General features: G+C 39.6%; 1 protein-coding gene across 9 annotated transcripts in view; it reads right to left on the minus strand.

Annotated features, from left to right (window-relative positions):
- Gapvd1 (GTPase activating protein and VPS9 domains 1) overlaps positions 1 to 14713 on the minus strand; it is a 73535-nt gene that overhangs the window by 49342 nt on the left and 9480 nt on the right. For 6 of the 9 annotated variants that reach the window (XM_027423721.2, XM_027423720.2, XM_027423722.2 and 3 more), the window contains exons 2-3: positions 6150 to 6367; positions 1719 to 2562 (exon numbers count right to left, since the gene is read on the minus strand). In XM_027423721.2, coding sequence (XP_027279522.1) covers positions 1719 to 2562; positions 6150 to 6334 — 1029 coding nt within the window. In that variant the 5' untranslated portion in view covers positions 6335 to 6367. Of the gene's footprint in view, positions 1 to 1718; positions 2563 to 6149; positions 6368 to 14713 lie in introns of those variants that run through there. The other 3 variants (XM_027423727.1, XM_027423725.1, XM_027423726.1) reach the window with 1 other exon arrangement.

Here is a 14713-nt window from a genome sequence, read left to right on the forward strand (position 1 = left end):
TGCCCCTGGAAGCCAGAGAAGGTGTCGGATCCCCTGAAACTGGAGTTACAGGAGATGGTGGACTGCCTGATGTAGGCACTGGGAACTGAACTCAACTTTTCCAGAAGAAGAAGAAACTTTTTTACCCATAGAGCCTCTCTCCAGCACCAACCAATGATTTTTTTTTAAAGGCTTATTGAGTCAGGTATTGAGTCAGGCACACCTTTAATCCCAGCACTCAGAAGACAGAGGAAGATGGATCTCTGGAGAGTTTGAGGCCAGCCTGGTCTACAAAGTTCTAGAACAGCCAGGACTAACACAAAGAAACCCTGTCTCAAAAAACTCAACCAAAACAAAACAAAACAAAAACCACTGCGCAGGGTGGTTAGTGAGATGGCTCTGCAGTTAAGACCAGTGGCTGTCCTTCCAGAGAACCTAAATTCAATTACCAGCCTCTGTTGGCAGGCAAACAGCTGTCTATAACTCCAGTTCCAGGGGATCCCTTGTTCTCTTCTGCAGACATTGCACAGATATATATGCAGGCAAAATCCCCTCCACACACACACAAAATAAGTTAAATAAATAAGACTGGGTAAAACACCCATACACACATAAAATAAATAATAATTAGATAGTAAGACTTTATGTAAAACATTCCACACAACAAATAAATTAATAAATAAGACTTCAAGTGTAACTTAACAGTAGAACATGTGCTTAGCACATGTGAGGCTGGTTCCTCTATGGCATGCATGTGGAGGTCAGAGGGCAACTTTTAGTAGCTGGCTCTCATCTACTAGGATGGGTTCCAGGGACTTTGAACTCAAGTTATCTGGGTCCTCAGCAAGGACTTTTACAGGAGGAGCCATCTCCTTAACCCAGAACTCAGATTTTTAGGAGGGTAACTTACTACATATGTGTAACATCTTCATAGAGTGGTGTCTAACTGTCAAAACACATGAGCATTTCTGCAGAAAGGTCTATATGGTCACTAGTACTCCAAGAACACTAACTGTAAGTAGCAGCCTGTTCAGCTCCATTTTTGTGCTCTTTTTTTCTTCCTTTCTTCCTTCCTTCCTTCCTTCCTTCCTTTCTTTCCTTCTTTCTTTTTTTGGTTTTTGGAGATAGGGTTTCTCTGTGGCTTTGGAGCCTGTCCTGGACTAGCTCTTGTAGACCAGGCTGGTCTCTGAACTCACAGAGTTACCCCTGCCTCTGCCTCCCGAATGCTGGGATTAAAGATGTGTGCCACCACTGCCAGGCCTCAGCTCTATTTTTGAAGTACAAAGGACATTTTCAGTTTCCAATCAGTCTGGACTCTGAAATTACAGGAAAGGGGTGATGGGCTTGTTCTAGAAAACCCAGTTAACTCTATCTCTAAGAGTTCAAGGATTTTACTGAAAACCAATGCAGTGTTTTATCACTATAATACCTCACAATCCTAAAATAATTGCTGGTTTTTTTTTTTTATGAGAAACGAATATTTAAGACAACTTGAAAAGCAAGATGATAGCTGGATGTTGGTTTAAACCCAGCACTCACTCTACAGAATAAGTTCCAAGACAGCCAGGGCTACAGAGAAAACTTGTCTCAAAAAAAAAGAGAAAAAAAAAAAAGAAAAAAAGAAAAAGAAATGATAAGAATATATGAACAATGTCATCATTTTCTTCCCACCCCACTATATAAAGACCAGCTGACTATAAATTGAATTAATAATAGCATTAGTAATAGCAAAGGCACACCTGCATCAGGTTAAATCTCGCCACCTCATTGATAGGAGCATCAGATATTATTCCATACTGCTCTGGATTGACAACTGCAGGACAAATGAAGCAAGCCAAGAGAAGATCGGTACACATGGCTCTGACCTCCCCAACCTCCAGTCTGTCTACACAAGAGAGAGTTTTGTACATCTGTGACACAATCCACCTCAGACTATGCGGAAAGCAGTATGTATTCTGTTTGAGATAACCAATGAATTTGTTCACCAAAGCCACCAATTTGGCCTCATTGGACTCTACCATTTCTTGAACCTTTTGCCTGAATCTCTCTGAGCCTTTCTCTCCAAAGAGTTTTTCCTGCTGAGCTGGGGAGAACCTCTCAGTTAGCTTGTTTGGGTCTGTTTCCAGATGGTCTTCATCTTCCACAAGGAGCTGCATGATGGGCTCATGTAAAGTAGCTGTCAGAAAAAGTTTGGCAGAAAACAGTCCTTCAGAAAACAGTTTAAATAAGATGCTGAAGGCACAAGTTCCTCTCCTCAAAAGCCGCCTGGGGTTGTCACTTTCTTTCAGTTCAAATTCAATCAAGTATCGTAAAACCTGAAGGAGGTAGCTTTCATCTTCTTGCATAATACAGTTGCCATACAAGGAGGTAAAGACTGTGTAGATAGCGCTTTGTGTGCTCTCCTGATTGAGTTTTTCTCCAGCAACCAAAGAGGAGGCAATAAGTCGAGGATTTTCTCTTAACCGACTCAAGAATTCTCCATAAGCTGTTTCCTGAAATCCCAGTTGCTTATATCCATCAACAAACTGTGTATCTTCCAAAATTTTGGCATGCTGGCAACACTCAGCAGGGGAAGCTTCAGCACTAGAAAACAGTAGCACAAAGGCAAAATAATATTAATAACAACAATACAACACAGGCACTATATTGGAATGAATAAATCTGAGTTCATTATTGTGCCAACAATGATATCCCCTTGAATTGCTAAATCCTTGAGAACATCAGCAAGGAATGAGTAATACACACCTAAAAGTAAAGAGGAAGGCAGTCTTTTCATATTAAATCAAAGTTAGTGCAGTGTCAATTTTTTTTTTTTTTTTAGTGCAGTGTCAATTTATAGGTACTAATAACATTTTCCAGAGTGACCCTCTACGGATTAAATTTCAAACTTTGTTATAGCTTAAAAACTGCTTATCTACTTCCAGGCATTGGTGACACACGCCTTTAGTCCCAGCACTTGGGAGGCAGAGGCAGGTGAATCTCTGTGAGTTTGAGACCAGCCTGGTCTACAAGAGCTAGTTCCAGGACAGGCTCCAAAGCTACACAGAGAAGCCCTGTCTCAAAAATCAAAAAAAAAAAAAAAAAAAACCTGCTATTTACTGACACAAAAACATTCACAAATATTCAAGTACTAAAAATCATCAAAACGGGAGCTGGGAAGTATCACAGTTGGAAAAGCATTTGCCTGGCATGCACGAAGCCCTGGGTTTGATTCATGAAATGCTTTTGTATGGCCTTCCCGTCAATATCTCCCTGGAAAGCCCAACAAAGAGCTGTGATTCTGAATGACATCAAAGATCAGTCCTGCCTTTGAAGATTTTTATACAGTTATATGCAATATATATTCTCTTTTTATCTGACTACTTTTATCAACATTATACTAATATTGTTACAGTTAAAAACTATTTGGATCACTACTGGCAAACAGATATGTATGTGGGCAAAACAACTCCTATATCCCCATCAAAATCCCAGCACAATTTTTCAAAAAACCCAGGAGAGCCAAAACTATCCTGATCATCTGGGGGCATCACCATCCCTGACTTCAAGCTCTACTATAGAGCTATAGTAATAAAAAAAGAGCTTGGTGTTGGCATAAAAACAGACAGGTGGACCAATAGAATGGAATCAAAGACCGGTATCAACCCACATACCTATAAACACCTAATTTTTGACAAAGAAGCAAAGAATATAAAATGGAAAAAAGAACATATATTCAACAAATGGTGCTGGTATAACTGGCTGTCAACATGTAGATGAATGCAAATAATCCGTATTTATCGCCATGCACAAAACTCAAGTCCAAATGGATCAAAGACAATATAAATCCATCCATACTGAACCTCATAGAAGAGAAAGTGGGAAATACCCTTGAATGCATAAGTACAGGAGACCCTTCCTAAATAGAACACCAGTAGCACAGATTCTGAAAGCAACAATTAATAAATGGGGGGCTGGAGAGATGGCTCAGTGGTTAAGAACACTGACTGCTCTTCCAGAGGACCAGAGTTCAATTCCCGGAACCACATGGTGGCTCACAACCACCTTGAATGAGATCTGGTGCCCTCTGCTGGCATGCAGGCAGAAGACTGTATACATAATAAATAAATTAAATAAATAAATAAATAAATAAATAAAACAATTAATAAATGGAACCTCCTGAGAGACTTCTGTAAAGCAAAGAACATGGTCAACATGACAAAAAGGCTCCCTACAGAATGGGAAAAGATCTTCACTATCCCCAAATCTGACAGAGGGCTGACCTCCAAAATATACAAAGAACTCAAGAAACTAGAAATCAAACTACCAAGTAAACCAAATAAAAAAAAAAAGGGTACAGATCTAAACAAAGAATTCTCAACAGAACAATCTCAAATGGCAGAAACTTAAGAAAAGGTTCAACATCCTTAGTTTTGGTATCCAAGCATTATACTGACCCCGCCCCCTGACAATGGGCAGGGTATGCACACCGGCATTCAGGCAGATACTTAGATGGCTCAAAGAGACTTGTGTTGCGTGGCTATGCCATGCGTTATGTGGCTGCATAAGGACTCTGTGCGCATGTGCAAGCTTCCCCTTTTAAGTGAGTGCCTCCTAAGCCCTCTATCTCTTCCATCTCTGTCCCATCTTCCATCTCTACCCCTCTCTGTGTTTCCTTTTCCCAATAAACTCCACGTGGGTTTGTTGAGTCTTGTGGTTCATGTTTCATCACCCGCAGCTGCAACTGAAGAAAAATAACAACACTTAGTCAAGGAAATGCAAATCCAAACTACTCTGAAATGCCATCTTACACAGATCAGAATGGCTAAGATCAAAAACACCAATGACAGCTTATGCTGGAGAGGATGTGGACAAAGGGGAACACTCCTCCATTGCTGGTGGGAGTGCAAATTTATACAGCTGCTGTGGAAATCAGTATGGTGATTTCTCAGAAAATTAGGGATCAACCTATCTCAAGACCCTGCAATACCACTGTTGGGCATATACCCAAAGGAGGCACAGTCACACCACAAGGACATTTGCTCAACTATGTTCATAGCAACATGATTTGTAGTAGCCAGATCTTGGAAACAATCTACATACCCCTCAACTGAAGAATGGATAAAGAAAATGTGGCATATTTACACAAATGGATAAAGAAAATGTGGTATATTTACACAATCGAGTACTACTCAGAGGTAAGAAACAATGACATCCTAAAATTCACAGGCAAATGAATGGAAAGAACTAGAAAAAAACATCCCAAGTGAGTTAACCCAAACCCAGAAAGACAAATATAGTATGTACTCACTCATAAGTGGATACCAGATATAAAGCAAAAGATACCCAGCCTATGATCCATAACCGCAGAGAAGCTAGAACCCTCTTCCAGAAACAGATGGAAGCAGATGCAGAAATCCACAACTAACCAACGGGCCAAGTTCCTGGACAAAGTGGGGGAGGAGCCAATAATATGAACAAAGGAGTCAAGACCATGATGGGAAACCCACAGAATGAGCTGACCAGAGCTAGTGAGAGATCACTAACTCAGGTCTGACAAATGGGGAACCTGCTTAAAGCCGAACTAGACTCCCTTAATATAGGTGACAACAGTGTGACTGAGAAAATATATGAGACCAGTGGCAGCAGGTCAAAGATCTAACTCTAAAGCACAAACTGACTTAGTGGAGCCCATTCTATATGGAGCCTCAACTAGATGATGGGACAGACTTAGTAGACGGAGGGGGAAGTGGCAGTAGTGGGAGGAGAGGAGGGAAGAGGAACTGGGATTGGAATGTAAACAATAATAAAAAAAGAAAATAACAACTCAATGTAAAAAAAAAAAAACTCATACACATAACATAAAAAACATTTTTCTTTAAAAGACATACAATTCCAAAGCATAGAAATGTATATAAGTAATATCACAAAATTTACTCTCTATAACAATAAAATGTTATATATACAAAGAGACACAAAACTAGTATGGTATAAAATATTAATCCTTAAGTTATAATTTTCTATTCACTATTTAAGCTAATTAATAAACAAAATAAACTCCACATATTTTATAAGCGAAGACTCACCTAATATTGATTTAAAAACATGCACTTAAAGAAATTCATTTAGTTACAGTTAGTAGCATAGACTTCAGTTTCACAAAATGTATAACCTAAAAATTTTGACTTTACCTAGTTATAATTAGCCGATCCAAATTAATCCTCTGTTGCTTTGCAATCCATGCTGTCCGATACAGCTTTTCAGCTGTCTTCAGCACATCTGCGTTTAGCCTCTGAATGAGCTGTTTCTCAGAGCTCACATACAAGCGCTCCTGTTTGAGGTGGTGGGCCAGAGTGTGAATATCTAGCTTCACCATCTTTGAATTCGGAAAAGGTACAAAGGCTGATCACTAAAAAAAAAAAAAAAAAAGACAAAATCAAAAGTTCATGTCATATAAGTTATTTTCTAAAATCAAAATGAGCAGAATACATTAAAATTTTGATTATGGGGACTAGAGAGATGTCTCAGTGGTTAAAAGCACTGGATGCTCTCCAGAGGACCAGGATTCAATTACCAGCACATGACAGCTCACACCTGTCTATAATTCCAGTTCTGGGGGACCTTACACCCTCATACAAACATACATGCAAACAAAACACCAATGCACATAAAATTAAAATAAATTAAATCATAAAAAAGAATTTGTCAGCCGGGAGGTGATGGCACATGTGTTTAATCCAGCACTTGGGAAGCAGAGGCAGGCGGATCTCTGTGAGTTCAAGACCAGTCTGGTTTACAAGAGCCAGTTCCAGGATAGCCTCCAAAGCCACAGGGAAACCCTGTCTCGAAAAACCAAAAAAAAAAAAAAAAAAAAAAGAATTTGTCTGTAAGTAAGACTTTAATTATATTTAGTACAACCACTGACTTTAATTTAAACATAATCCCAGCATTTGAGAGGTTGAGAAAGGGACACCAGAAGGTCAAAGTCATCCCTTGGCTGCCCACCTAGTGACTCTGAGGCTACATGAGACACCCATCTCAGAAAACCAACAGATTGTGATTGCAACATGAAGGAAAACAGCCAGGGATGATCCTAGGCTGATGGACAGATGCGGGCTTAAACTGTTTAAAACGCTATCTCTGAATAAAGTCCTTATTAGGAGCTTTTAAAAAAATCTATATTTACCAAATTTTCTATACTAAGCCTTCTGTAATTTAAGAAACACAAAATTTTAAAATATTATACTTTATTTTTGCACTTACATATATGTCACAGCATATGTGTGGAAGTCAGAGGGCAAATTGTGGGTGTCTGATTTTCTCTTTCCAACATGTGGGTCTCAGGGATTGAACTCAGGTCCTCGGGCTTGGTAGCAGGTACCTGTATCACCTGGGCCATCTCACTAGACCACAATTTTTTTAAAAATGTGCATGAACCTATACACATACATATACATATGCCAGACAAGAGCGCATTGGGTAGTCTTCATAACTCTGCCTATTTCTTTAAGGCAAGGTATCTACCAGAACCTGGAGCTCAAGTTGTCTTGGCTAGGCTGACAGCCAGCAAGCTTTAGCAATCCCCCTGTCTTTGACACACCCAGAGTTGGGGTTACAGGCATGCACCAGATACTGGGCTTGTTAACTGGACACTGGGATCTGGATTCCTGTTTTGATATCACTGAACAAGCATTCTTAACCACTGAGGCATCTGTCCAGCCCACATATATATATCAGTTTTTGGAGATACTGTCTCACAGAGGCCAGGCTAGCTTTGACTTGCTTATGTACCCAAAGATGATCTTGAACTCCTGTTCTCCTGCCTCTACCTCCCAAGCCATGGTTACAGGGATGAGCCATTGTACCCAGTTTATGTGGTGCCAGGTGTAAGGATATAAACCTGGCTGACCCCACCATCTAACAATGGGCGGGGCACGCACAGGAAAACTGCTACATCATCACCACGTCACCTGCCACACATTAGGCCTTCGTGAAGACTCTGCACGTGCATGAAACCTCAGTGAGCATGCACAGTCTTCCCTTTAAAAGGTCCAGCCTCCCCCCGCCCCTCTCTCTGTCTCCTCTCGGGTTGGCTGACAATCCAACCCCATCCTCCCCCTCTTCCTGTCAGTAAACTACACGTGGGTTGTTCATCCCTAGTTTCCTTTCTTTACATCCATAGCTGCAGCAAAATATAACACCAGGGTCAGAGCCCATGTGCATGCTAGGCAAGTACTCTACCAACTGAGCTACATCCTCAGTCCTTTTGTCGGTTGTCATAGTCTCATATAGTCCAGGCTAGCCTCAAATTCACCATGTAGCTGAGAATGAACTGGACCTCCTGATCCTCCTGTCTTAGTCTCCCAAGACCTGAAATTATACATATGCACCTGCACACGCAGCAGACTATTTCTGAATTGGAGTTGACAACATCCAATACAATCTAAAGGGCGTCACCCTTGACTACTTTCACATAACAATACACTTGTTGACTCTGTCTTTGAAATAATCTGATTACGTACTGGGAATCTACTATCGCCTCCCCTGAAAGAAAGCCTATGACTAGCTGATTTCTTTGCTACCTATTTTGAATTCCCAAGTCTGTTCTCCCTGTAATATTGAGTGTACCTTAAGGTCACATCATTTGATTCCTTAGACTTTACCTCATACTTAGAATGAAACCTAAAGTTCTAAGTGGTCTTCCCTAGCTACATCTTTGACCCTCCAAAACCCTACCAAGCATTTACTACAGATACCTACTGGCTTATTAACCATCTTTACTGAGTGGCTTCCACCTCTTAACAATGTATGCCAGGACTTGTCTGTTCTGTTCACTGCTCTGATCTCAAGCCTGGGTGAGTGTCTAGTGCACAGTAGTAACTGAGTAAGTATTTGCCAAAGGCAAGAATGAAATCAATCAATTTTTATTTCAAAGGTATGAATGAAATCAAACAATACTTATATATCTAATAACTAGATAAACATACAAATAACATTCTTATTTTAAATTATTATTTGAGCTATATCCCTGAACTGCCAGACCACAAATGTTTTATAATAACAATAGAAATACCTGTATTTTCCAGCATTTGGGAGGCAGAGGCAGGAGGACCTCTGTGAGTTCTACAAGAGCAAGTTCCAGAACAGCCTCAAAAGCCACAGAGAAACCCTGTCTCGAAAAACCAAAAGAAAAAAGAATAAAAGAAAAGAAAAAAGGGGAAAAAAAAAGAAATACCTGTATTTTAGATAACAAAACAAACCAGGCAGTGGTGGCATACTCCTTTAATCCCAGCACTCAGGAGGCAGAGGCAGGAAGATCTCTGAGTTCAAGCTCAGCCTGGTCTACAGAATGAGTTCAGGACAGCCAGAGCTACACAAAGAAACCCTGTCTCAAAAGCAAACAACCAACCAAACAAAAAAAAACCAAAAATTTAAGAACAATTATTGTAAACTAAGGAATACAGCTCAGTGTTAGAGATATAGCCTGCTTGAGACACTGGTTTCAATTCTTAGCAATAAAAACCAAAAATGACAATTAAGGAAATGAGTGAGGTTTTATCTGTTTTGAGTTTTTCTGTGTAACAGTTCTGGCTATCCTTGAACTCACCAAGATCTGCTAAGTGCCAAGATTAAAGGCAAAACAAGAATTGCTGAAGTCGATAAAATTGTTCTGTTCTTCTAAGACAATACTTACAGCACAAGTTAACAGTAGTGATAAACTAAGAAACAGCTGAAATAAAATTTGGACACAACAGGCATGATGTGGCTTCACTCCTGGTACTCTGAGGGCAGAAGTAGGCAGATCTCTGTGAATTCCGAGTTAGCCACACAGTGAGACTCTTTCCAAAATTAAAAATAAAATAAAATTTAAACATAATTAAATATAAGTAGGAAATATTTTACCATATGAAGACAAAGAAAGTATAGATATTAGAAAAAGTATGTTTCCTGAAAAATACTAACAATTTAAACTAGCAATAAAATGTTAATATCAAACTAATTTTTTTTGGTTGTTTGTCTTTTATATTTCAAGACAGGGCTTCTCTGTAACATTGGCTGTCCTGAAACGTGCTCTGTAGACCAGGTTGGCCTCAATCTCTTAGCTGCCTGTCTTTGTCACCCAAGTACTGAGATTAAAGGTGTGTGCCACCATCTCCCAGCTTTTTTGCAATTGTTGTTATTTAGGCATTTTTTTTGTGGGGGGGAGGGGCGTTAAACAGCATTTCTCTGTGTAACAGTCCTGGCTGTCCTGGAACTCACTCTGTAGACCAGGCTGGCCTTGAACTCACTGAGATCTGCTTCAATTCACAATGATCTGCCTCCCAAGAGCTGGGATTAAAGGTGTGCACCACCACTACCCAGCTGTTATTTAGGCTTTTTATGCCTCCCTGAACCTACACAAGCCAGTGACGGGTGTGCTCTCATAGACGTTTGACAGTTCAAGAAAGTGTTGAACTCCATGCTATATGATTCAGATCTGTCTGACAACAAAGAAACACAGATCTCAACCATCTAATCTAAACATTTTGGTCAGTCATGTCTACTTTGACTTCTAGTCATAGTAAGGAGTTATTTTGTTGCTTTTTTTTAATCTGATGGTTTTACTGACTATTATTTGACTTCTAGCTGCATCTACTTAAATCCACACTGAAATACCACATACACTGGGAAGGCTGTAGAGAAAATAATGTCTTTGCATACTGTTGGTGGAAATTTAATTTTGTATCATCACTATGAACAGCAACAATATTATTCTCCAAAATTTAAAAACAAAACCACCTCATGATCCAGCAGCCCCACTACTGGTTATCTAACCAAAGGAAACGGAATCAGTGTGTGAAAAACACAGCTGCACCTTCATGTTTATTGCAGCGTTTCACAACAGCCACTATCTGGAATCAACCCAACCTAAGTATCAATCAATAGGTAAGTAAACAAAATTATATATACAAAAAATTAGAGAGCTGGTTCTCTCATGTGGGTTCCAGGTATCCAACTCAAGTCATCAGGCCTGGCAGCAGGCAGCTTTACTCTCTGAGCCATGTTGTTAGCCCTAAAGACATGGTTTTAGAGACTTTTTATTTCTTTTGAGACAGGGTTTCTCTGTGTAGCTTTGCAGACTGTCCTGGAACTCACTCTATAGAACAGGCTGGCTTCAAATTCATGAAGACTCACCTGCTTCTGCCTCCAGAGTGCTGGGATTAAAAATGCACACCACCACTGCCCAGCTTTAGAGACCATTAATAAGAGACCATTTAATAAGCTTAGTCTACAGGCAAACTCACTAAGCATTTTACTTTAAGCAGAACTATAAGCTTTCCTTATAATAAACTGGTCAGGATGTCATAAAACATTACACTGTAAAACAAAATTTTAAGAACTGTTATGGGACCAAGAAGTATCTATCACGTGCTTGTGCGTGTGCGTGTGCGTGTGTGTATTATTTAGTCTATATAGTATATATAATATATAAATGGAATATTATTTGGCCATAAACAGGAGGAGGGGGGAAGGAACTAGTTACACATGCAACATTGGGTGGAACTAAAGACCATTATGTTAAATGAATAAGCCAGGCTGAGAAAGACCAAGTATTGCATGAGCTCACTCACATGCAGACTCAGAAAGGCTCGCCTCACAGAAGCAGAATGGTAGCTTCCAGAGTCTCAGGTAGCAGGAACAGGAAGAATTAGGAAATATTACAGTTAGGAGAAAAAATATGAGCTCTATTTTATAAGCACAGTAACTATAGTTAATGACAATACGTTGACTATATTGACTGTATTCCCCTCCCCCTCATACTTTGAGATAGGGTTTCCTACAGACCAGGCTGCCTCAATGTAATCTCAGTATATAGGTGAAAATAACCACCACACTCGCTGACACAACACACATACAAACAGTATATTAAAGATTTGTTAACTGGTCTGCAATTTTTAGAGCATATTTTCAAACTCCTTAACTCAAAATTAAAAACCAGTCTTAACTCAAGACTATCCAAGCCAATTTAACTCTATTATTTTTTTCCTTACTAATGCATGTACAAATGTATGTTCAAATTGACCTTCTCGTTTCTATTATCCTGTGTCTTCATATCTTCTTATCTACAAGTTTTAATTCCTACAGCCTGGCTCAATGAACATTTGCAATCATATTCATTGTCTAATGATAAATTCAACTCTGGGCTAAATAACCAATTATATCACTTACTTGGAACCACTGACTGTAGAGTTTGCTTTTGCTGTATTATCTTTTACAATCTACCTCCTGTCTTTTCAATAAAAACCAGTCCTTCGAAATCTGAGAGCATGTGATAGGCCCATGTACCCCCAGTTCCAGATATCATAGAAAACACAAAATGCTTTCATATCTTTGCCAGTACTTGCATCACCACAGATCACTCTGAAAAAAAGAGCTCAAGTGGCCAGGCAGTGGTGGTACACATCTTTAAATCCCAGCACTTGAGAGGCAGAGGCAGGCGGATCTTTGAGAGTTCTAGGCCAGCCTGGTCTACAGAGCTAGTTCCAGAACAGCCAAGGTTACACAGAGAAACCTTGTCTCAAAAAAACAAAATTAAAAAGAAGGAGAAAAAGAAAGAAAAGAGATCAAATGACATCAAAGAACTGGTACCATCTAGGCATGATGGTATATATCTACAAGTCTAGAACTAGAGTAACAAGCAGGGTCATAGCAAGTTCTAGGCCAGCCTGGACTACTATGAGTTTCAGGCCAGTCAGAGCTACAAAAAGACCCTGTCTCAAATAATAGTAATATAATACTTAATAATATTAGTCAGCCAGGCAGTGGTGGCACATGCCTTTAGTCCCAGCACTTGGGAGGCAGAGGCAGGTGGATCTCTGTGAGTTCCAGACCAGCCTAGTCTACAAGAGCTACTTCCAGGACAGCCTCCAAAACCATAGAGAAATCCTGTCTCAAAAAAACAAACAAACAAAAAAAAAAGTTCAGTCAGGATAAACCACCACAAATATATATTTTTTTCCTAAAATGCATTTTCTGTATTGGCTAATTTAATTTTTTTTGCCAATTTCATTTTTAAAAGGGTCAAAAACTAGGCTCTGACATTTAAACTCAATGCCACTTGCCACTTCTTCAACAAAAATAATATATACATACACATATATGTGTATGTATATATAATATGCTACCATTCATATTAAATCAAATTTTGAGGAATAATTTAAGCTTCTCAATTCATACAGTTAAAACATCACTTAGGCCAGCTAGGAATGACAGGCTGTTTAAGCATCGTTCTACAATGGTATGTGGTAGTGACAGGCCAACTAGGCTTGCAAATAAAAGTTGGCCTGCTGTCTGTATTCACGTATTCATAAAGGGTTTTGTGACACAAAGTATTATACTATGTTTTTCTTTTAGTTTTCTGTGATTAAAAAAATAAAGTATAGAAATTTCATTACACAATTTCCAGAGCTCTTACATTCTGCACTAATTTCATTTGTGGAGTGAGGTAAATGTATTTCCTAGGCAGAACTGTTTAAGAAAAATTAAGTTTTTGTTATTTCGCCCCCCCACACACACACCCAGAGCAGGAGGTTTAATCTATGGCCTCACACATGTCAAAGCAAATACTCCACCACTGAGCAAAACATTCAGCCCTGAAAAGCCAGCTTTTTGTTTGGCTGGTTGGTTGGTTTTGGTTGTTTTGGGGGGGGGGGCTTTTGAGTCAGGGTTTCATTGCTTAACAGCCTTGGTTGTCCTGGAACTAGCTCTGTTGACCAGGCACAGAAATCAGTCTGCCTCTGCCTCCCAAGTGCTGGGAAAAGCCAGCTTTAATGTTAACTTTCACCCAATAGTGAACCTTATCTTAAGCTACCAGAAATATTGATTGAGGCAGAGCATGGTGGCACAAGCCAGCAATTCCAGCATTCAGGAGGCTGAAACAGATGAATCCTGAGTTTGAAACCAGCCTAGGCTATAAAACCCTATTTGAAATAACCAGGGTCTTTGCTAGGAATGAACGTTAGTAGCAGAATACCTGTCTGGGTTCAGTCCCCAGCATTGAACATATATAAAAGGTAGTAGACAGGGCTGGAAATGTAACTCAGCATTTGTTACTTTTGTAGAGGATCCTGGTTTGAGTCCTAGCACTCACAAGGTAATATACAGCTATGTAACTCCAATCCCAGGGAATCCAACTCCCTCTTCTGACCTCTACAGGCATGCATGTGATGCTCATACACACATGAAGCAAAACATCTACACACATTTAAAAACAAAACAAAAACAAAAAAAGGCAGCAGCCAATGGCTTATACATGTAATCCTTCCCAGCACTTGGGAGGCTGACAGATAAGAGTTGCTACAAGTTCAAGGCCAGCCTGGGCTACACAGTGAGTTAGACCAGATTGGGCAACAGTATGACAATGTGTCTATTTGGGAGAGTGACAGAGACATGAAGTAGAATAGTTGAGGTTAGACAGCACTTATGACTTGTAAGTACATAGGTGCTTAGCAAATACAAATAGTAGTAACTACCACATTTCAAACTTACATTCTACATCAACTGGGTGCCTAAATCCTCCAATTTAATATATGAAATACTAAGACTTCAGGGTTGGAGAGATGGTTCAGAGGTTAAGAGCACTGACTGTTCTTCCAGAGATCCTGAGTTTAATTTCCAGCAATCACATGGTGGCTCACAACCATCTGTAATGAGATCTGGTGCCCTCTTCTGGTGTACAGGAGCAGAACACTGTATACATAATAAATCTTAAAAA

The sequence above is a fragment of the Cricetulus griseus genome, chromosome 6 (genome assembly GCF_003668045.3).
Source record: "Cricetulus griseus strain 17A/GY chromosome 6, alternate assembly CriGri-PICRH-1.0, whole genome shotgun sequence".
In the NCBI taxonomy this organism is placed as follows: Eukaryota; Metazoa; Chordata; class Mammalia; order Rodentia; family Cricetidae; genus Cricetulus; species Cricetulus griseus.